Here is a 23779-nt window from a genome sequence, read left to right on the forward strand (position 1 = left end):
GCTGTGTTTGTGTGAGCGCAACTCTGGGAGTGTGTGGGTGGGATTTTCTTCCCTCTTTTTTTTTTTTTGTGTGTGTGCATTTTGAGAGAGAGTGAGAGAGAGCAGTGTTCTCCAGAAGCTGCTGCAGATCGGTGAACGTCTCTGTTTTGTTTCTCAGGCCCCCAGCAGCCTCCTGGAGGCTTTGGAGCAGCACCTTGCCTCCCTGGAGGGCAAGAAGACGAAGGAGTTGAATGCAGACACAAGGTCCGCGTTCCAGTCGCAAAGCACCGGAGTAGATTTAAAAGTCGAGGAAATTTTGGTCTAGTTTCTAGGCCTGTCGCAATAAATCAGTTAATCGTGTGACAAAATGAACTCCAGAATATACATTTGCAGGACTTCTCTTTTCTCTCTCTTTTTTTCTTATCAAAAAGTCAATGACAAAAGTCTTTAGTCTGGTGCTCTGGTCTCAACTAGCCCTTTTTTGAAACACAATTTCATTTACAATCTTCATAGTTGATTGATTTTGGAGTGCCAGTGTTAAATGTTCATCAGTATTTAAAGTTTACTGGTCTTTCAGAGTGTTTTCTTGCATTTATTATGCCATTACCAAAATGGTCTCAATACGTTTGAGACCAAATATACAGACCAATACAGCAATATTATCGTTTATTGCAATAAGTTTTGAGTCGATTTTATCATCCAGGAAAATGTTTTATTGAGACAGGCCTACTAGTTTCTCAGTACACTTGAAATAAGCAAAACCGGCTTAGAAGTCACTTTTCAGCACAAAACAGGATCTTGTTTTAAGTCAATAAGTTAAGTCAAAAAGTTTTTCCACTTATAACATGGGAAAAAAATTTCCGCCCATGGAGTTAGTACTGTTTCATCAATATTAAGTAACTGTCGACTAAAACAAGCCCCTATATCTTGCTGAAAGGTTATTTCAAGTGTGCTAAGACGTTTCAGCTAGACACTACACCAAAAACTCTGAGATTTTTCTCTTTTCTTTTTTACGAAACGCGGTCAAGTCGTATACTCACTTTTTTTTTTTTTCCAGAGCGTCCACCTTGTCGAGTGCTGTCTCGTCTCTGTCCTCCACCGGCATGTCCTTCAGCCGCATGGATGAGAAGGAGAAGCAGCAGGCCTTGGAGGAGGAGCAGGCCAGGCTGCAGGCTCTCAAGGTAAGATTTGAGGCCCCGTCACCTCTGAAGGAGACAGTTAGACTGTGAGATGAAGCAGCCAAGAGGCTCTCGGAAGGAGCTTGAGTTCAGACTGATCTGTCCTTTCTCAAGTGAATTCAAGTGGCGTCTTTGCAGCCAGTTCATTGAGTTCTGTGCAGCTGCTTCTTAAGACACAAAAGGCTTTGTAGGATTTTAATCCAGTTCTTAGCTATGCTAGTTTTCTTATTTAAGATGGATTCATTATAGGCATGCTTATATAAAATATGTATATTTTATGTCTTATATAAAATATGTATATTTTATGTCTTATATAAAATATATATGTCTAGAACAGAGACTGTGCTGGACTGTGTATTCATAAGGATTTACTAACCCTAAAAGTATTCAACTTCTTAGGAGTGAATATGTATAGGAAAGTAGGTATCTTCTAAAACTTGAGGATATCCTAATGAAACTTAGATTGAAGCTATTAAATGTCATTGGAGTTCTTATTTGTAGGGTTTGTTTTAGATTTTGTGGACAGGAAACAGTTTCCACTCTTAAAGAAAGGTTTACAAATCCCTCCTCGCATCTGCAGGTAGTTAAAAATGCACCCAGATTACAGACCTGATCACTCATGTTTAGCTGTAAAAACTGAAGCTGCGCGCTGATTCAACATCGTTTCTCTTTAGCTCCAAAGATGATAACTTCACTTTTGTTTCTGTCCAGAGGGAGAAAGTTATGGCACATTCACATATTTATTTGTTCTTAGCATCTGTCGAGACCTCGGATGGGTTCAGAAACTCCTGGTGACATTGTAATGTAGAGCTGTGTAGCTATGGTAACTAATCTTATTACTTTTTGTAACCTTAGCTTGGCCTGTCACCAAAAGCAATAAATCAATAAATCACATGATAAATTGAAATGAGCTAAATCATTTCCTTCTGCAGGATTTATCATTTTCTCTCTCTTCTCTCTCTTTCTATTTAAAAATGGATGACAAAAGTCTTCAGTCTGGTGCTTCGGTCTCAACTAGCGACTTTGTTTACAGAGACTTCATCATTCATTTTATTTGTTGTTTTGTTTATTGTGGATGTTTAACATGTATCCCGCCTCCGGTGTTAAATATTCATTAGAATTTAAAGTTTATTGATCTTTCAGAATGTGTTCTTGCGTTATTATGCCATTATCGTTGATAGTGGTCTCAAAACAACAATATTATCGTTTATTGCAATAACTTTCGAGAAAAGTTAATGTCCAGCAAAATCTGTTATTGTGACAGCCCTAACCTGAGCTAGCGGGAACTATGTAGATGTTAAACAGGAAGTTGTCCCAGGATTGACCCTTGTGGTACACCACATGTGACTTCTGGCCATTCCAATGAGAAGTTACCTGTTGACACAAAGAAGTTCCTGTTTGTTACAGAAGATTCAAACCAATTACTGTAAGTGGCCAGTAGAGGCGTTGAAGGGCTGTGCATATTTGTTTTTTTAATCTGTGTACCCACACTGCATGCTTTGGTCAGCTTCCACTAGGAGAATTGGACATGGCGGCCATCTTGTTAAGGAAAATGAGAAGAGATCCGGACGGTTAAACTGCGTAAGAGAAGATGTGTCGACCCAGAAGTCGGAACAATCAGTATAAACCTGCAAACATTTCCACGTCGTAGCTTCACTTGGCACAGCACATCACAACGCGTGACACGCTGCGCCAGGAATGCCAGTGGTTCGTCCTCCACTCCTCCATCTTCAACATCTCGACTCCAGTTGAGAAATAAAGGCCAAAAGGCTTCAGTGGTAGCGGGGCCACGCAATTGAAAAGTCAAGTATAAAATGTGTTGGCATTTTTCACTCAAGCCCTGGGAGTCCTGCCTTGCAGCAAACTGTAATTGACTGAGAGCTCAGTGGGAACTACAATTCAGGCACACATAGCAGCATCTGCTGTGTGTGTGTGTGTATGCGTGTGTGTGTACACAAGCTTCGTTTCACGCGTTGCTCGCTCACACCTCGTAAGAAAATGTTGCAGTTTACATAGTAGCGCTGCCCCTCTGTCTGTGTAAACCCGCTACAAGCCTCTTGTGTGTACGAATCATGTGAGATTATGCACCGTTAGCGTTGCCTCGCTGTCCCGGTGCGTTTGATTGGATTATATTTCTCTGTTTACTCTGTGCCCTTGGTTTGTCCCGCTTCTATCGAGATGCGCTTGAGTTGTTTTCCTTTTTTGTTGTTGTTGTTGTTCTTGTTTTGGGGTTTTTTTATTTAGAAAGAAGAGGTGAAATTAAGTGAGAACATAGTTCAATAAGAGAGTTGGGGAGAGGTCAGGAGGGGTCATCCAAAACCTTCCAGTCCAGCTGTCTGCGCTCTCTGGTGTCCATATGGGTTCAACGCGCTCATACAAAATCACTTCCACGCTCAGCTACTGTCCAGCTGGGGCTTCAGCCCAAACAATACCAGCAGTTGGCTGCTTTTTTTTTTTTTTTTTCCTCCCCTCACTACTCTGTCGGAATAGAAATGAGGAGGAGGCTGGTACAGCAGGAGATTCTGTTTTATTAATCCGCTCTGGATCCTTTTAAAGGCGGCAGAGGTTGTAAGGTGACTTGGAACATTTCTTCACCTTAAAGTTGTGCACTGAATTAAAACCTCCGTCTGGCCTTGTGTAAATAAGCCACATAAAGGCTCTTTGAGGAGCTGTGTTTTCACTCCGACTGCAGTCATCCATACCAATAACCGGCCTGACTGCTCTACTGGAAATTGCCTCATTCGTTGGGCAAACGGTACGTTTTTTGGGGGGGGATAATCTCCCACAGTGAATTTCCTGACGGGGAGAAAAAAACAACTAGTGCATTGATCTCTGCTGGGCAAATTAAAAGGTCTGGTGTGTTAGATACCCCGACAGTGAAATACAACAAGAAAATGAGGGATTAGGGAAGGGATGATGCAATACAACAGGTTTGACTGTTTTTTAAAATATCTTTACAATGGATAAATTGTCAAATTAAATTGTTTCATTGTTTGGTGTTAAAATCTAAAGTCCCTGTGAATTATTCAGTCCTTACAGGATGTTGGAAGGACGCAAAAATTGACAGATTTTTGCGTCGTCATTCTTAAAAAGTTGCCTTCTTTTCAGCTATATTTTCACCGTAATGTGGCCTTACAAGAACGTTGAAGTTGTTGCAAATAATCTTCCCAAAAAAAACAAGACAGAATTTTGATAAGGTTAATATTTAAAGTACAAATAACACTTTCAAGTACTTTCTTGAAATATCACAAATAACATCATGTCCCGAGGAGTTATCAAAGTGGAAAAAAAATTATTTCATAATGATTACTCAAGTTAACATGAGTTGCGCAAACAGTAGAAGGAAATTATAGAGAACATAAAGAAACACACGCTTTCATCTCGCTCACTCGCCTTTCAAGAAATGTCATCAACAGGAAGTTAAATTATTGGACGCCAAGTCGATTAGTCAAAATTCAGCCGAGTTACAGATATTGGTCAGAAAACATGGAAATACAGAAAATGTTAAAGCAATTGGTTAGATTTGCGCAAAAATTGCGAATAATGAATGAATTTACATTTATTGCTTAGCACCATATTATGTTAAGACCTGTTATTGTTGTTATTATTATTGGATCAACCTTCCACACCATTCAGATCTTCTGGTTCTGGTCTACTCTGCATCTCCAGAACCACAATTTATGCTCCTCTACTCTGGAACAAACTTCCAGAAAGCTGCAGAGTTGCCGAAACACTGACTTTATTTAGATCGAGGCTTAAAGACCCACCTGTTTAGAGTTGCTTTTGATTAGTAGTAAGCGGAACATTTGTCATTGGATATGTGCTTGATGATTTTGATGATGGCGTTTGACCAAATGTAATGCTTATTGCTTGTTTCATAATTGGCAACTGTGTGACGTTTTTATGATGTAAATATCACTTTGAACTGCCTTGTTGCTGAAATGTCCGATGCAAAAAAAGCTTTGCTTGACTTAATGAGTGATTGCAACTTCCTTCAAGGACCCATCATTAGCCTCCATAATGTGAAATCTTTCAAAACTGACCCTGCCTTACCTCACCATTCACAGTCAACCCTTGGGTTAATACTCTAAAACCAAAGCCACATCATAAACGTAGATTATGGCTTGGTAGAAGTGCTGATCTCGGACCAGAAAGTTGCATAATATTTTGATATTTTCCCACAGTTTTCTTCCCTGTGTCTTTTTCCTGAGATAAGTCCGGAAGCTTCCAATCGTTTCCCCGGCTGTCTTGCAGATGTCAGCAGCGTTGTGCTGCAGTTTGAGCCTAATGGAAACGGCCCCTGTTGTTTTTGTCACGTCATTCTTCACATCTATTGACCTCCGTCACCTTGACTCAGCACAACAACGAGAATAAAGCTTATATTAAAATGCAGAATGTTTAGTTTTTTTGTTGTAGCTGTAGCAGTGGACGGGCTTTGCTGATTTGTGTATATGTCACTAGAGAGAACTAAACTCTTTTCTCAGCAGCACCTGGTTCTTGACAGAACAGGGTCAGACATGACATGAAAAGAACTAGGAAGGTCCATGTATGCTCTTTAAATTATTTTCTTTAAAAGGACTAATTAGCTTTAAAATCCCTGTATTCTGAATCTTAAACCCTGATAGCAGCATTTCTAGAAGCACTTTGGGGCTGCTTTTTGGCTTTTGTAGGAATACTAAAAGCCAAACATGCACCCAAAGAAATCTTATTGCATTTCAAAAAAAAATTTACATCTAGCTTTTTACATTTTGTCTCTGCATTACAAGGTATCAATATCTGACAATATCATCTGCCAACTTTGACTCAGATGAGTTGTTACCGTTAGGTTACACAGGGTGTCCACGCATCCTAAAAAGCCTTAAAGTCATTAAAATATTGTATGCTTTAAATACGTTACTCTCAGGTCTTAACAGTGACAGGACTGTTTAATATCGCACGTTCTTGTTTATGTAATTTTTTTATTTTTTTTTTCATGCAACTTTTCTGTCAGGCAAAAGCTTGAGTCTTGTGCCAAAATCTTTACTGTGTTCTGTGGCTTCAGGTGGTTCAGGCTACTGGTTACTAGCGGCAAATATGCAGTTACCAGCTAGCTGCCCTAGCAAGGGTAAATTTGGCCTTGCTAGCGATGACAAGGCTGTTTTAGTTATCTAGCTAGCAATAGTATATTTGCTGCTATTTACCAGTTGCTAGCTAGTTGTTTGTCAAGCCCTTTTCTCTTAATAGATACCAACAAGAAGGATATATTATCAAGGGCAAATAGACCCTTGCTAGCTAGCCAAGACAACTTTATTTATAAGCACTTTTGAAACAGCAAAACTGGCGAAAGTGCTGAATCATGTAAAAACAACAAAATAATTTACCGTAAACAATAACATAAAATATGTAAAACACAACTTGATAAATAAAATGACCACTCTCATGCCGAGTCAAAAAATGAAGTGAAAAGTAGCTAGCTAGCCAGTTATCTATCTAGCCATGCTTTTCCTCATCATGCAAGTTCCACAGTGGTCAACCATCCCCAATATTTAGTTTTTTGGCCTTAAATTTCAATCAAGTTGTCATTAAGAATATCTTAAAGTCTTCAGTTTGACTTGTTAGCCTGTTAAAAGCAATTTATTTATCTCTGTACCCAATTTCAAATGAATCCAGAACACCCTAGTCTGTCCTCAAGCTCTGCTGGGGTCCTCGCTTCTCTCACGTTTGACGTCTGTCTTTTTTTTTCTTTTTTTTTTTCTTTTTGTCCAGGACCAGCGCCTGAAGGAGATCAGCATGCAGACTCCACCCTCTGCCTCCCCCAGCAGCCAGTCGATCGGCAGCGCCAACAACAACAACCACATCTCACACACCCCGGAGATGTTTGGCTCCGTGCTGAATGCAAACAGGTGCACAAACCTAAGCAGACACGGTCGGAAATCTGCTCACGCCGTTCAGCATCCGTCATGGTAGACGTTGACCCAAATATTTCTAAAGGAATGTGTTCAGGAATTCAACAGATGAGCAGCAGTTTTTCATCCCAGCTTGGGTTGTTTAGGTGGGAAAAAAAAAGTCCAGATCTAGATTTGACATAATGGACCACATGGAATTACTTATGTAACATCAGAAACGCCTTTTAAAATCAGATAGAAAGGCTTTGTGGACTATTCTTGTGTTATCCATCTGCAAAGTGTCTGAATCATCCGCTTTGGATATTCAAGGGCATCGCTATAAATTATAATATAATCAAAGTCCTGTCATTTCAGTAATTACATTAAAATCTGAAATTCATTTAGGGTTATAACACACAGCAATATTTGAACCCCGCAGTATGTAAAATTGACTTTTTTGAGTTTTAAATCATGTTATGTTATTCCTCATTATGAACATACCTGGAGCTGCAGTTGCCAAGATTCCGAACTTCTGCGTTAAAGAGCTGCCCTCCAACGCAACTGCCCCACTCAGCTCCTTCAGACTAGCCAGCAGCAATTAGCAAACACCTGGTAGAACTGCGCATCTGCTGAGCTCATTACATGAGCTCCGTCTCAGTGCAATGCTGGTAAAAACACTGTTACAGGGTTAATAGAGGAGCCATGTTGTGACGACATCCTGAAGGCGGAGCCTCAGGAAGAGCAGAAGCTTCTTAAAGAGACAGAGGCCCATATTCAAGGCGTTAAATTACAAAGTAAAATTTCTTTTACGTTATGTTTGATATATACAACATTTTCATAGCAACTGATAACATAGTTACTTGATTGTTCTATAAAATGATACCAGGTGAATGGAAAACACACAATACTGTTCCTTTTAAGCATTTTTTTCCAACTAGTTTTGATGATGGTGGCTTACAGGAAGCTCAACATTCAGGTTTTTTTTTTTTTTTTTTGTTTTTTTTTACAAAGTTACAGTATTGTGCACAACTAACAAAAACCGACTTTCACTACAGTATGTACATGTACCGTTCAGTCATTGGAGTCCGTACTTAGTCAGGTTTTCTTTTACTTTAATTACATTTCTTGTTTTGTTTTGAAATTTGAAATATCCTTGTTATAGTCTTTTGAGTTGAATAGCTAATATTTACATCAATAGGGGGCAGACTTTATAAGTTTATAGTCATATTAAGTGAATGAAATAAAAAGTAAAATGAAATAAAATGAAACTTGATGCGTCTGTATCGGCCAGATGTTTTCCTTCCACTTAGCTTTCCATCAGGGTGCTTGGAAAGAGCACTCTGCAGGCAACTGGTGTCTAAAGCAGTAAACCTTTGTGGCTTGCCTTCATATAAATGAATAGAAGTGAATCACCATCTATACATAAAAATAGGATTTTTTTAACTTTTTGAACTGAATCACCACATCATAGTAACTTTTTGCGGCTTGATATCGTCCTGTAGTTAACCTTTAGATGCGTTTGAACTGGCACAATCGGGGTCGGGATGTCATTATTTAGCAAGAGTTTGTCAAGAGAGGAAAATGTTCTTCATACGACGTTTAACAAAAATCCTGAAAGCTGTCTTCACGGTTCAGAGTGTTTATCAGCAAAACTCCGAACCCTGAGATGAGATCTCGTCCGCTTGCATGTCAGTTTTCGTTCTGAGGCCCAGAAATCTTTCCCCGACTCCTTCCCAGGAAATGGATAAAGTATTTGGATTTAATAATCGGAGCATAATTTACACACTGTGAATTTACTGCCGTTAACTGCTTTATTGCTCAGGGGGAAGATTTTATAGCCCTGCAGAGAGCGGGGATTAATCTTGATCTGTGACAAACGAACATTTTTAGTGGCGACTTTAGCTATTTATGCTCAGTTGATTAAATATTAATACTCTCTCTCTGCCTCCTTTTATTTCTCCACACTTTTTTTTCTGTGGTGTTTTTTTGTGGTTGATATTTTGATTTATTTCTTTTCTGTCCTGTCCCTTTCTCACTTCCTCACCTCTGCCTCCCCTTCCTGTTTGCTCCTCAGCGTCCCCAACCTGAACAGCGACCTGTTTGATCTTCAGCCGGCCTTCATCCCCGCCGGGCAGAGCACTCCTTCCATCTCCAACGCCAACAGTGCCTGGGGAGGTAAGCTTTCATCTCCCTTCCGTATTTATCGGCACCCCCGAGACAAAAAGGTACGACTGTTTCCCTATAAATAAGCGCGCTTGGCTTTGTAATAATAACTCCTGCGATTGTGGTTCCACTTTTCAAAATGGCGCGAGGAACCAATCGTGGTTGTCGTTGCTGTTTTCCCGCTGAAACCCGGGCGTATATTAGCTATGCCCTGTGTGTTTCTGAGCTGACATTTTCAGCTCGCTATCAGCCATCTTGAATTAAAGTGTAGCACAGTGATTCATCTGGAAGCTCTGGCGGTGTGGAGTATTAAAAGCTTTGTGTCACAGGATTACCGCCGGAGCCATTTGGTAAATTCGCTTGGGCAGATTTCAAAAGTTGTAAGTGACAGCGGCCGCCGTCGTCGTCGTCGGCAGCGTTGGTGGGTCTGACTTCACCGCTTCCAGTCCACTGTTGTTTTTCTCTACAGCGATGCAACAGAGAATGCTGTTTAATCAAACGGCTGCTCAGGGGATCAGTTCCTGTAAATAGACTGATTTGTTAGAACGTGCAGGAGCTGCATTGTCATATTGTTTTGCTGTTTGGTCATCCAACAGGACACAACATTATCTCCTCTTAACATTTTATTGGTGGTTTATTGATCACAGGGTTCCTACACCGTCTGGGATTTGACTAGAAAAACACATGTAATATGGCAGTAAGAGGAGAAAATATCAGCATTTCCACCCACTGACCGGTATTTTATGCCATCTGTCTTCTATTGCATCCGTCCATCACTTTATCTGTCCATCCATGAATCTCTTGTTTTTTTCCATCCACCTACCTATTTTTTGTTCATTTAAAAGTTCGTCCTTTAGCCTGTCAGTATTTTTTATGCATCCTCAGGTCTGTCGCAATAATCAATAAATCAACTAATTGCGTGATAAAATTAAAACGAGCTCAATCATTTTAATTTGCGTCTTTTATCGTTTTTCTCTTTCTGCCAAAAACTGGGTAATAATAGTTTTCAGTCTGGTGCTTTGGTCTCAAATATTAATTGTTTTAAAGGATAATTTTGTTCACAGAGACTTCATGATCCGATTTATTTATTGTTTCTGTTGTTTTTGTTCATTTATTTTGAATACTTAAAATGTCTTCCATCTCCTTTGTTTAAAGTTTACTCATCTTTGAGAATGTGCGTTACTGTTATTATTATTATTATTATTATTATTATTATTATTATTATTATTATTATTATTATTATTATTATTATTATTATTATTATTATTATTATTATGCCTTTGCCATTATATTGCCTCAAACAACCAATATTATCACATCTTCCAGCGAAATTCATTCATGGCTATCATCCATTCATCTTTCATCTTTTTCTAGTCATCCATTATTTTCATGCTCACAAATTCAGAATTCATGATAAATCTGCCAGAAGTTTAAAGAATCCTGAGACTGAACCCAGTTTGTAGGTGCAGCGAGATTAAAATGAGAGTTTTTACACACACAAAAGAAAATGTCAGACAGTGCTGTTCAATAAAGAGTTTTATTCTTTCCCTGGGAGATTCACAAATATCTTTTTTTTGTTGTTGTTGTGCAGCGTTTTGTTCAGATAATGACATTTCTCCCAACAGTGAACACACGCTCGGGTGCATCAATAGATTTCCTCATGAACAGGCTTTGCTTTGAAACCTTCAGCAGCCTGCGCAGAATCCTAAATTTCAAAGCGACGACAGTGGAAGAGCGGCGTCCAGGTTCCTAAATCTACCGGGATTAGGTTAGCAGGAGGTTTGGGAATCCTCCCTACAGCGAAGCCGCAACATCGTTTCCCTATAAAACTCGTCCTGGTTGCGTCTCCCGCAGCGTCCTTGGTGAACGTTTGTGGGATAAAGCTAGTCCAGCACAGCCTTACTCAGTCGTATTTAACTGCATTCCTCAGGACTGGAGAGCCGGCCGCTGCAGCAGACCACCCAGGCCATGAGTGTAGATTTCGATGCAGTGTTCGGGAATAAGGCCACACCCAGTAACAACGGCCCACAACCTGCAGCCGGTAAACAGCCCCTCGCTCTGTCCGACTGTCCGGACAGGGAAGTGACTAAAACCCTTTGGCTTTGATGGCAGCGTGCCGGCGCTCTGGACTAACCCTCTGATTAGTTTCAGCAATCTGTGTCTGCTCTGCTCTGGGGATTGGCTTTTGTTTTTTTTGCTTTCTAACTCTGCTTCATGTTGTGGGTTTATTTATTTATTTTGGGGGTTTGTTGTCTAATAATGATCTCTACCACAGAGACGGAAACCACAAGGTCTTGGTATCGGCGAACTTCAAATTCAGTAGAATTTCTCTTGCATTTCCTCCTTCTGGCTTACTTTATTTTATCCTGATGTAATCAATCTGTCTCTGAGCTCTAAAACAGGGACATCCTGCATTATATTTTCTACTGTTAAACCTTCAGATTAGATCATTTTGTTACCATTGTGAAACTTTGTTTAACCGTTTTCCCTCTTCACAGGTGAGGTTCGACTTCCACGCAGTGCTTTTGTTGTGCTATTGAAACTTCTTTGAATTTCATCTCGTCACATACACTAACTATGACTTCGGTTTGTGTGGATGTTACATAACATGGCACCACAAAGTAGAGCATAACTGTGCAGTGGAGTGAACATCGGGGAAGGGAAGCTAATACCGTGCATCAACCTGAACCAATCGTTTTCGTCTAACCAAAGGTCTAATGTTCTGTCCTGGCCATACATATTCTATGTAGATTTTATTTTCTTCAGGGACTTTACTGTCAGTCAAAAGTTTGAGTCACGCTACCGGCTAATAAACCATTGCCAACTAGCTAGCTAGCTAGGTTTATTGTGTCTATCATCGTTTGTCTTTGCCATTGACTCACACGAGGATAAATGCACTCTGTGCATTAAAGGCAACCTGGGGATAAGGCTGTAGAGAGAATAGTAAAATATTTTGTAAAAATTACGTAAATTTCTGTGCAACACAGCTCTTACATTTCTTTCATGGTGGTCTTAAAAAGTCTTAAATTCGAGTTGGTGAAACCATAACTTTGGAACCAAATCATTTGTCTTTGTCCTTTCACAATAAAATTACAAACCTCCTTGTGTTGCTCCGGCGCTTAAAATCTTGATACAATACATTCAGTTTTGTGGTTGCAACTTGACAAAACGTAAAAAAACCAAAAAGACAACAAAAGCAAAAGCTTGAGAAACACAGTTGCATGGCAGTGTGAGTGAAGTTTCGCTCTTGCTGCCATTTTAGAGATGAACTTTTTTCCTCTCTTCTTGTGGTTGGGCAGTTTTTCACGACAGCAGCACCCATCTGTCTCCGCCCCCATGTGGAAATTTCTACCAATAATTCATGAAATTTCTCAACTAATTTGAAAAAAAAAATCTATTTTTAGGAAATAGAAATGTTGGAGAGGAATCTAGGAGAAAACCCTTTTAAAAAAGCATTTTCTATATCATGTTTTGATTTTTTTTTTCCCGCCTCCTCTGACCTTGTGTGACCCCTTGAGACCCAACAGTTGGAGGCTTTTCCGTCCAGACTGGTTCTGTGTTTGGAGGGATCCTTTTCTACTAATAAAGCTTGTGTTGAAACGACCAATAAACCATCTGGGCAAAACCGACCACATCTCCCAAAACTCACTCTGTTTCCAGCTGCTCCACATGTGCACTGACGTTCTGCGGGCGCACACACACACACACACACACACACACACACACACACACACGCGTACAGATGTGTCTGTATGTTTGTAAATGTGTCCATTCACACGTCCTCTATCATTTCCCTCTCCTCCGTCTGCCTTCTTCTTCTCGTCTGTTGTGTCTTGTTGTCATTCACACCGTTGCCACCTTCCTCCTCCTCTTCCTCGTGTCTCTGCCTCCTTTCGTTTCGTCTTCGCTTCGCCGTCTCCTCATCACACATCACAAGGCAAGAATCACCCAGGCAACTCGGGTCCATCTGCTTCCCCTCCGACTCCCCGCTTTTAAAATGAAGAAATCCTTTTTTTTTCTCCTCCTCCACCTTCTCACGTTTTGCTGCAGCGGTTTTTCTTTTCCATATTCCCTAGTTAACTGCTGCAATTTTTTTTGTTTTCGTTCTTTCTGATTGGTTAATAAATGAGGCGCCAGCTTTTCTATTCAAATTTGTAGATTTTATTAATTTCAATAAAAAAGGTTCTGCCTTGTTTTTTTTTTTGTTTGTTTGTTTTCCATCTCATCCTAATAATTGTTTCTTTTGTATTTATCAGCAGTGTCTGATTTTTAGGTTTTAACTCTTCTTTTTTTTAATGTGGAACTAAAACCCACCAAAGCTGAAGGAAGTCACCAGAGAACTAACCTTGGCGCTCGTTTCCAAAAGTACTTTTTGCACTCGACTCGCTTCTGTGTGGAGTAATCATGGCGATCTAGACAGAGGAGAGCTAATAAAGTTTGTCACACAGAATTGAATTTCCTCACTCGGATGAATAGGAAAAGAAGAAATGCACCATTTCTCTTTTGGATTAAATAAACTCCATGTTGCTACTTATATTTAAAAAAAACAAAAAAAAAACATGATTAGGGCAACATTGAATGCTTTGCTACTTTATCTAAACTACAGTTTAAGTTTGGCAACATTTGAGTAAACGTAAATAAATATCTTTTCATACAGTTATGGAGAATTAGAATTTTTCCTAGAATAAACGTGTGAAAATGTCACGGCGCTTCACTTCTTTCATCAACATTCTACACATAAATCCCCAATTAGGATAATTTGGGATAACGTTTTATGCTCATTTATTGATAAAAAAAAAAAAAAAATCACATTAACATAAGTATTCCCAACTTTTTTCAGCCTGTTTCCACTGATTGTCCTTGAAATGCTTCAACGTCTTAAATGGAGTCAGTTGGTGGTAAATGCAGTTGATTAGACTTGATTTGTATAATGTCCCACATTTTGAGGAAAGTTTCAAATTTAACACAATTTGGAATAAAAATTGGAACAAAACAAAATGCAGAAAGAAGTGAAACGCTGCAATTACTTCGTGGATGCACTGAATTAGCCGTTCTGCAGTAAATAATAAAGAGCAGGGGGATCCTCTATATGGGCTTTCAGAAATATTCATACTCTGTACATCTGATTTTATTACCTTACAGTTACAAACTTTAGTGCATTTTGTTGGGATGTTGACAATGAGATCAACACAACTTACTGTATAACAGTAAGGAAGAAGGAAAAGTGAACAAACACACTTGTTTGAAACCATTTACCATTTACCTAAACTCCTGGGCTTCAAGTAAAGGACAGCATGGATCAGGGAAGAAACCCTGCTAACTGTGGAGGAGCTGCAGAGATCCACTACTCCAGAAATCTGGAGAAAACTATTTTCTTTTAAAAAAGCCATTTTATTTTTATTCATTCATTGAGAATGAATGAAGAAAAAGGCTAACCATTTCCCCCTCCGTATAAAACGATAATTGGACATTTTTATCAAATTGCAAAACATTCACTGTCCCTTGGGCTACTTCCCAAAAGACGGTGAACGTTTAGACTTTAAATAAGTCTGATAAGATCTGTTTTAACCACATAGAGAATCTGGTGCCACACAGGAAAAAGAAAAAGAAAATTTTGAACCACTGTGAAAGATCTTTGCCTCTTGCCTCGAGAAAGCAGCTCTAACCAAAGAGACTGGAGAGTCGCTGTCAGTAAATTATGGGGAGTGAATCTCATGTCTGAGTAGATTTCACTGCGAATTAATAAAAATGAGGTTTTTAAATGTTTCCGCTCTGTTTTCACTCCAACAGGTGGCCACGATATCCATCAATTACATCTGCAACAGTATTTACCGTCGAGTTCTCATTGTTTGTGCTGAGTTTTAGACGATGTCGCCTTATCAAGTTTGAGTTTACATCGGTTGGCACCAAGTGCTTTTCAGATGAGCTGTTGGACCAGATTTGCCTCCTTCCTCTCCTTTGATCTTTAGCCCATATTGACACTCGGTCCGACTCCAAAGCACCTAAGCCAAAACCGATAGCATTCATCCTCCCAGTTCAATACGACTCTTCTCTTCCCCTTCTACCCATTTTCCATCCAGCTCACCTTCGTCTGTGTGTGTGATCGACTGCGGCCACAATTTTCTTCCCGTCTCAATAGAAAGGCTCTGTAATTCCTTCACTGACACCGCGGATGAAGTGGGGGGAGAACAGCCATGTTGTTAGTGTTTTGTTACAGTGTCGACAATGGAATGGAAATTAAATTCAGGAGGGAAAAGAGTGATTTCATTTCTTGTGCCTGACTCGCCCTCCACCCCTCCTCGTGTTGTTCCTCACTTCTTCTTCTTCTTTTTTTTGTTTTGGATTGGTTTTGCTTCACCTCTGAATTTCATCTTGCCGTTTTTAATTTTTCTTCCTACTCTACGCTGCCCCACCTCCCTCGTTTTCTCATCTTGCTAAGCCAGCAGTGAAAGTGTTTTTCGAATCTCTTGTGTCAGCAGCGCTGTCAGGCCTTCACACCGCTCCCTAACTAAATATTATTCCTCCTTTTTTTTCTTTTTTTCTCCCCCCGCCCCCAACCATCAGTTGCCTGTCTGTGATTTCCTCGAGAAAGACACTGTCCATTTATAAGCAGTAAATATGAGTTTTCTTCTTTGTTCAACTCCCCTGGTATTAAAAACCCCCAAAAAACTTTGCATTTGGAATCAAACCAATGGTGCAGACTTTTATATACTGTACATCTATATTTATTTATTTATTTAACCTGTCGCAAACATCCTTTTTTCCACACTAGCAGTCGCACCTCCAGGTTTTTCTACCAGCAAATAGTAACAAGCATTAGCTGAATGAGTGCCGACATGGGAGTTGTTACTGCTGGCTCCTAAACTCACATGCACACCAATACAGGAAATTGCTCTGTCATTTTCATGTACAGGCAACCTGGAGGGGGTTAAAAAAAAAGCAAACAATGCTATTTCACATGCTTTCAACCAGGCACACTCATATTCATTCAAAACCAATCACTGTTCAGAGTCGTAGAGTGAATATGACAGCTAGGATCATGTAAATTGGTAACCTGGATGAATGCAATCTACCAAGTCAGGGATTAGAGGCCGCTACATGACAGGAATGCTGAAGAAATGTAGAAATGTTCATTCTCATTTCTGCTCACAAGATTAAGGTTTATAGCGAGAGACGACTTAGTCGAATTTTCTGAGTAATTCAATTCAAAAATATTTTATTAATCTCAGAGGAAGATTAAATGTCACTCATACAATTTTTCTCAGATTTGTTGTAGACGGCTTTACTCTTTATTTCTTCTATCTCTCCTTCTTCTCCCAAATAGTGTTCACCCCGTAATGTTTTTCTTAAAACTGCTCTACATTGGATTGGTTCTCTCAGTAGCTTGAACACATTGGGTAATATTAGCCAAAATCCCCTGAGTAAGAATTATTGACATATTACCTAGCACATAAGAATAACATAGGGTTAGCTTAAAGATATTGGTAAGTATTAGCTAGCATAGCTGGGTAGTACACAGAATATACAAATGATGTTTGTTTGGCTAACTTAGTTGCTTGAATGCGGTGGCTAATGTGTTAGCCAAACTCCTGTGAATCAGTTTGGCTAACACATTAGCCAGCTCACTGCCAGAATAACATAGGGTTAGCTAAGATTTTAGCTTGAAGGTACTGTAACATTTTAGCTAACATTGCTATAATAGGGAATTAGCATGTATCACACTGAATTACAGAAATTTGTTGGTGGAATATAAGTCGGAACATACTAATGTCAGCTGAACATATCTTTAAATTAATCTGCTTTCATTGTCATATCTACAATAGTAATAAGTCCAGGAAGCTCTGACTTTACACAACTATGTTGGTCACAGAGTTCAGCACATTCAATTTGTTTTTTCTCTCATATTCAGAAGTACAATGAGTTTCAGTGTGAACATACAAGCTAACATGCTCAATTTATATAAGCTAGTTTAGCCAAAATAGTTGCTTGAACATATTAGTTAATATTAACTCAGGACTAATCTACTTTTACAGTTAAAAGTGAGTCAAGACTTAATATTATCCGTTCTTTGAGTCAAAGCTATTCCATGTTATACTTTTAGGATAATGTATTCAATTTTAGCTAGGTATTAGGCTCCGCTGACATTTTAAGTTGTGGAAAAGTCTCCTAGAACTAAGAGATGTGTCCCAAATGCTAACAATCCAGAATAATTGTGCTTTAGTTTAGGTTATGTCTCCAACTTGATATAATTTGTTTGTAGTTAAATAAATGTAGAATTTAGGTATTTAAAAAAACAATGGTTAAACAAGATTTTAAAATGAATGTGACTCGAGGAACTTTGTCCTACTGGAGCTGTGGTACTGACATTTTATCAACACCAAATTGACTCACCCCCTCTCTATACAAACATTGTTAAAAATGTCCTGATAACTTATTTTGAGAAATTTGTATGCATCATGATGTTTTTTCCTCTAGATAATAGCAACATGTTTAGAATGTTCTTTTGAATTTCTGGGAAGTAAATTATCTGCAGTACACATCTTTTAAAACTAGATCAGCTTGCCACAGAGTCATATTTAGCGCCATTGTCCTGCACAATGAGGCAGGACGTGTGACCTCTTCCAATACAATAAAGCACGGGGTTGTTCAGAGTTTAGAAATGTTACTTGTAATCGAAAATATTTCTGTCTATTGAATTGCTCGGCTTCTGATGTCGTTTATCAGGCTGCTTAGCCTCTGGAGTGCACTTACAGGCAGCCCGGCACTTCAGAGCGATGTCCTTTATGCTTTGGATGCTCGAATAAACAACTTACTGCCTGATATTTTTCACAAGCCCAAAGTTTGACAGTCCTTCAGGGCTTTATTTCACTTTCTAAGCTGTAACTGAACTACTGCTGTTCGGCAAACAGAGAAGCCCATTTCCTCACAGAAAATAAAAACTACAAATATCTCTGCTTTCGCTTTTCTCTCTTTTCATCTGTCTCTAGGTATCTTGTGACGCTTCCACACATTATTCATTTCTTTACAAGGTTGTTTGAAGCCTTTCAGATGTAAAAAGCACTCTTTTTTTTCCTATCCCCCCCCCAGCTCATCTACATGAACAAAATTGATTTCTTGTGCAGGTTTCGATGCTCTCGGAGACCTGTTAAAGCCCACAGTCACCGCTCACACCGCACCACCTCCTCCTCCTCCTCCTCAAATGGCCATCCATCCTGGAGGAAAGCTGCTAGCCAATGACCTCGACTCCTCTCTGGCCAACCTTGTGGGCAGTGAGTGCTGACACACACAAACTTGTTAACAAAGAGAGAAAACGAGTCGGAATAGCTGCGCAGCAGATGGAACAGTTACATAACTTTACCAACGCAACACCGGGGCTTGAATAATTACCAGGCGCTGGCTGTACTGCGGTTCCTGTTCAACACAAGTCCAGAAGAGGGTTTTTTTGGGGGGTTTTTTTCACTATGTTCTCTGTTTCTTCTCCCTGCTCAGATCTGCAGTTTGGTGGAACTGGAGCCAAGAAGTAAGTTTCTGGACTTGTTTTTGAAAGATTAACGCAGTCCCGTACTGCATCTGCTTTCCCACGTGTTTGTACGCTGGAAAAAGAAGTGCTCAAAGTAGCATTTATCATGTGCATGAAGAAACACTCCCAGCAGACTTACTGTGTTGTTCTGCGTGTTCTTCAACAGGCCAGAGATGCAGTGGAGTCAGTCTGGTGAGAAGAAGCTGACCGGTGGCCAAAACTGGCAAAATAAGACCATGTCGACCACACAGTGGAGCTCCGCGCCCATGGCTCCACAGCCCATGCCTGTGCCACATGTGGTGAGGAACCTGAGCACGTGTGACACTGTGGACAGTTTATCTAAGAGAACTGTCGAGGTGTTTGCAAGTTCTTGAAGGCTGCAGTAATCCTGCTCACGATTATTCCGTCTGCGCAATCTTTAAAAGTCTCAATGTAGCTATTACTAAGGCCCTAAAATGTCTAAAATTCGCTAATAAAATGGAAGTTATCCTTAAATACATTAATCACAAGTTTTAAATTTAGTTGTGGCAGGATTGTTTAATCTCTTATTCTCCGTGCCTTTGGGTTTTCTTTCTTCCAGGACTTTTCTGTTAGGTATAAGTTTGAGTTGCGGCCAGACATGCCACTAACTAGCTGCTAATATACCCTAGCTAACTTGATAGCTTTTTTGCGTCTGCAATGGATTAGAGCAGATTTATTGTCAGATGGCTGGACGATGTTAATCTCTGCCACTGGCTACCTTCTTTTCCCAACCCACGTGTATTTTGAGTTTAGAATTATGGCCCGAATCCGACCTGAAAGTCGGGCCATAAATAAATCGAATGAGTCACAAATCACACTGCACTTTTTATTACCTACTTATATTTATTACAATTATGAATCTTATAAATTTTGTTGTCTGAGCCATGGTTTTGTTTTGTCTATTTGTACTACTGATGTGCCTTGAAATTACACTTCGGAGGGGCGTGCTCCGGTGACGTAGAGGGATAGCGCGCCCCACGTTCGATTCCCGGACCCGACGACATTTGCCGCATGTCTTCCCCCTTCTCCTTCCCCCTTTCCTGTCAGCCTACTGTCATATAAGACAGTGGTCCCCAACCACCGGGCCGCGGACCGGTACCGGGCCGCGTAAGAAATAATTAAATATGTCCGTTCTATGTATTGAGTCTGGAGGAGCTTTTATTTTGAAAATCGTACACCGGATGCCGAGGGTTGAGTCTTGCGCCAGCTCACAATGCACGCACCCCCCCCCCGGTCCGCAGGAAATTTACGAAGGCTTGAGCCGGTCCGCTGTACCAAAAAGGTTGGAGACCACTAGAGCCCACAAAAAGACCCCCTGGTGGGGGGGGAAAAAAAAGAAATTACACTTTGGGGACAAACCCAACATGAATGCAAAGTATGAAGTTATTACTCATTATACTACTTATTGAACTACTTATCGTAGTTGAAATAGAGGAAATCTGTTGAGGTAATAAAGACAGTAAGTAGAGTGCTGACGTTAACCTGTGCAGTGCTCCTATCGATCACACATATCAGAAAATTTGCACCCGACTCACCGTGACGTTACAACAAGCGACAAGATGGAGCTGGAAGACATTAAGCAGCTAAAAATGGCAGAAGTTGCACTTTATAGTTTAAAAACAAAAGCAGTAAAATCATTAATAAAATAAAATGCCCGGTTGGCTTCAGGCTCAGGCCTACAATTAAAATTAACCAGTCGGGCTGGATCGGGCTCAGGCCTGGTTGAGTTGAATTCTCCTGGCCCAATCTAAACTGCATGTGTGTTCTGTGCAACAAAAGTTTGGCACTTCGGGTGTTAAGGCTGTAGAGAGCCACATGCAGTGTGACGAGCACAAAGCTGCTGCCAAGAGTCACAAACAAACCCCAGAAATGTCTCAGTTTTGATGTGGTGGGGCCAGAGCTCCCCAGAAACAGTCGCTGCTGCCACTGGCGCTGATCTAGAAGCAGCATTCGGTGTGAAACACACTCTGAAGTGGGAGGTTTAGTGGATTTTAAACACGGAGACCGAGGACCCGTCTTAAATTTCAGTCGTAATGAACTTAAAAAGTCTTACATTTGAGTTGGTGAAACATGAGGAACACCGGCAGCGCTAAAGTTCACAAATTTCCATTTTGTACTCTTGTCTTTATTGGTCGTTGTCTCGCCTCTAGACAATCTTTTTTTTTTTTTTCTGTTTTACACGATGATGTGAGAAATGGTGTTTCTGGGCCTGCAGCCAGCTGCTGTTTAGCTTTGCTCTCTGTGGTTTGACAGAAGGGGAAAAAAAACGGCCTGTGACTCTAACAGTCTAATTTAGCTCTAATCTTCCAAAGCGTTGCAGATTTTTCTCTTCCAGAATTTGCTTAATTGGAACTTAAAGGAACCGGGTAAACGCACGGTGCTCTCAGGAACTTGCAGACATCTTACATCAGTGGGTCAGAAATTGTTGCAGTGAATGCTGGTTTTTTCTGTCTGTGCATGTCGGTGTGTGTGTGTGTGTGTTTGCACATTATCTCAGTGCGGTGTTTAGCTGTGTGTGCATGATGTGTGCTGATCTTAGCAGCTCCTGATTGTCCTCCTGATCTCTGCTCTGCAGTTTCTGGCTGACGAAGACAAAACTGTCACTAACCCCTGTCTTCTTCTTCTTCTTCTCTCTCTTTCGCTCTCCTCTCCTGTTGATCGTCTCCTCTTCTCCTTCCCGATTCCCTGTCCTCCCTCACCTCACTGTCATCCCGTCCAATATCTCCTTCCTGGCATTTTTGCACCGTCATCCGCTCGTCTTCCTTCCCGTGTTTGCCTTTGTCGTCTGTCCATCGTCATGGTGACCCCGGGTTTTCTTTGCTTCCTTTGAGAACTCTGTGCTCTTTTTTTTTTTCTCTTTTTTTCCATTTTTTATTTGCTTTCCTCACCACCTTTTTCGCAAATTTTGCTTACTTGTCCGATTCTTCATCGTCCTTTGTTTCACGTCAACATCTTCTCCTTCCTGTCTGACTTCGCTCATTCTCCTGTTCTCGCCTCCCCTCCTCCTCGTTGTCCCTCTCCCTTTCTCTTCCTCCTCTCTGTCCCTTTTCCCTGTTGCGTCCTGATGCAGAATGGAATGTTCTATACTAGTTATGTAAGTACTTATCTCTGTTTAGTAAGACAAGTCCCAACGAGCCTCTCAGAAATGTCTGCTTATCCTCCTCATCTTTCCCCTCCTTTCCCTCCTGTTGCTCTCGTTTTCCCCAGAGACACTTGTTGGAGAATTTTGACTCTTGCTTTCTGCTCAGTTTCTGCACATAACTTCCCCGTGTCTGAGCCGTACAAGCCGACAGTGTGTGCTCTAATTTTCGAAGCACTAGCCAAGCTTTTCAGCTCTGCTGTTTGAGCCTCTCTGATCAGGCTTTCTTATGAGTTTCTTTTGTACGTTGCCTTCTATTCTGTCAATAGTTTAAAATAAAAACAACCTTTTAATTCGGAAACCCTGAAGAAGTACAGAACAGTTCATAATATGGACTTAAAACGTTACCACTGTATTTTGTGGTATTGTTGTGATGGCAATAAAAGTGACAATAACTATTTATTACATCTTTTTTATGTGATTGTGGCTGTGACTGTGTGTCACGGCAATCATAGTCCCACAAACACAAGTGCTGCTCCTGAAAAACATTCCTGTTTGTAATAAGTTCACCAGTCACTTAAAGGACCGTGATTCGTGTCACTAAACTGCACACAGTGACTGAATTTAATCGTATTTTCAAACTCGTTTCTATTTCCTGATTCTCTCAATGAACAAACAGTGGAGGAAAATACTGAAACCTTACAATCTCGACAGTTTTCAGGGGGTTTAAGCAAATTTTGTTGAATTTATCGTGACACCAAATCAAAATCCTTATCACGATGAGAAATTTATCACGATAAATGATGAGCGACACGCTTTGCTAGCTGGTCTTTGTTCTGGAACGATCCTCTGACTGTTTCACAGAACAGCTTAAGTCGGGTGCAGGTGGGCTTTTTCTACAAATTACAACAGATTACTCATTTTATTAATCCCACCGTGAGGAAATTTGCTTGTTACAGCAGCGGAGTAACAAAATACACCCAAGTACATATGAAAAAGTCTAGAAAAATGTACATAAAAGACTGATTATTGTAACGACTGGATCAAACAATTTGGCACATTACGCTGATTTTTCATTTAATGACCCAAATGAATTTTTATACAATATTAGAAATACATTATAACGAGTAAATAAACAAATCAACTCCTACCTCTAATATGACAATAAACATTTTATTGCCTAAAATGCAACAATAATACAGCATTTATTTAGTGAATTTGGACCAGAGATCACTTTGGTTATAACATATTTACAGACATTATTATTATTATTATTATTTTAAATGCATAATGTGAATATATTTTGTACAGTTTTGACTTAATTACTGCTCTAAACATGTTGCCTTTTCAGCAAATGACCTTGTTTTTGAGTCTGCATTCTCCAGTTAACAATTAATCGATTGCTAAATTAACTGACGACTATTTCAATAACCGATTAATCACGATTAATCGTTTCAGTTTTATGTACAAGATACGTAGAGAGAGATCAGATTAGGTCATTTCTGAAGCGTTTGGTTTAGATTTATGAGATTTTAATGAGGAGAATCAGAAAAAAGAAAACCCGTCTCATTGTTTTTGGTTAATATTTCTAAGGAAAAGCTATTAAGAGTTTAGGCATGATTCATGGCATCTCCGTTCTGCTGTACTTTTAACGAGAAAAGGCCAAATTAAATGCTGACGAAGGAACAAATCAGCCTTTAACTGATATTTAAATGCTGCTGGTATTTAAATATCGACTTCCGTAAACACTGGTCGTAGCTTGTAGAAGGGTTGAGGAAAACATCGCAGGTAGCAGAGCAGCAATTAAAGCGGCTGATGAAATGCTTGCAGCAGAGACTCTGGCCAGAAAGTTGCAACAGTCTCAGCTGGAGACGCGTCTCGCATTTTAAGTACAGGAGCCTGGAAAGCGTCTCACTCATTTAACTGTCCCACTTAGCCTTGCAGGAGGCTAAGTGGGCTGGAAGTCTGACTGCAG

The 23779-nt window shown here is 40.1% G+C and overlaps 1 protein-coding gene across 4 annotated transcripts in view; it reads left to right on the top strand.

The window, feature by feature from the left end:
- si:ch211-200p22.4 (phosphatidylinositol-binding clathrin assembly protein) overlaps nucleotides 1–23779 on the top strand; it is a 97801-nt gene that overhangs the window by 64487 nt on the left and 9535 nt on the right. Inside the window, exons 9-17 of one of the 4 annotated variants that reach the window (XM_044096982.1) lie at nucleotides 158–243; nucleotides 1037–1160; nucleotides 6903–7039; nucleotides 9096–9196; nucleotides 11115–11225; nucleotides 18307–18453; nucleotides 18674–18704; nucleotides 18871–19003; nucleotides 21796–21819. In XM_044096982.1, the coding sequence (XP_043952917.1) occupies nucleotides 158–243; nucleotides 1037–1160; nucleotides 6903–7039; nucleotides 9096–9196; nucleotides 11115–11225; nucleotides 18307–18453; nucleotides 18674–18704; nucleotides 18871–19003; nucleotides 21796–21819 (894 nt within the window). The remainder of the gene's footprint in view (nucleotides 1–157; nucleotides 244–1036; nucleotides 1161–6902; nucleotides 7040–9095; nucleotides 9197–11114; nucleotides 11226–18306; nucleotides 18454–18673; nucleotides 18705–18870; nucleotides 19004–21795; nucleotides 21820–23779) is intronic. The other 3 variants (XM_044096984.1, XM_044096983.1, XM_044096985.1) reach the window with 3 other exon arrangements.

This window comes from Gambusia affinis, linkage group LG18 (assembly GCF_019740435.1).
Source record: "Gambusia affinis linkage group LG18, SWU_Gaff_1.0, whole genome shotgun sequence".
In the NCBI taxonomy this organism is placed as follows: Eukaryota; Metazoa; Chordata; class Actinopteri; order Cyprinodontiformes; family Poeciliidae; genus Gambusia; species Gambusia affinis.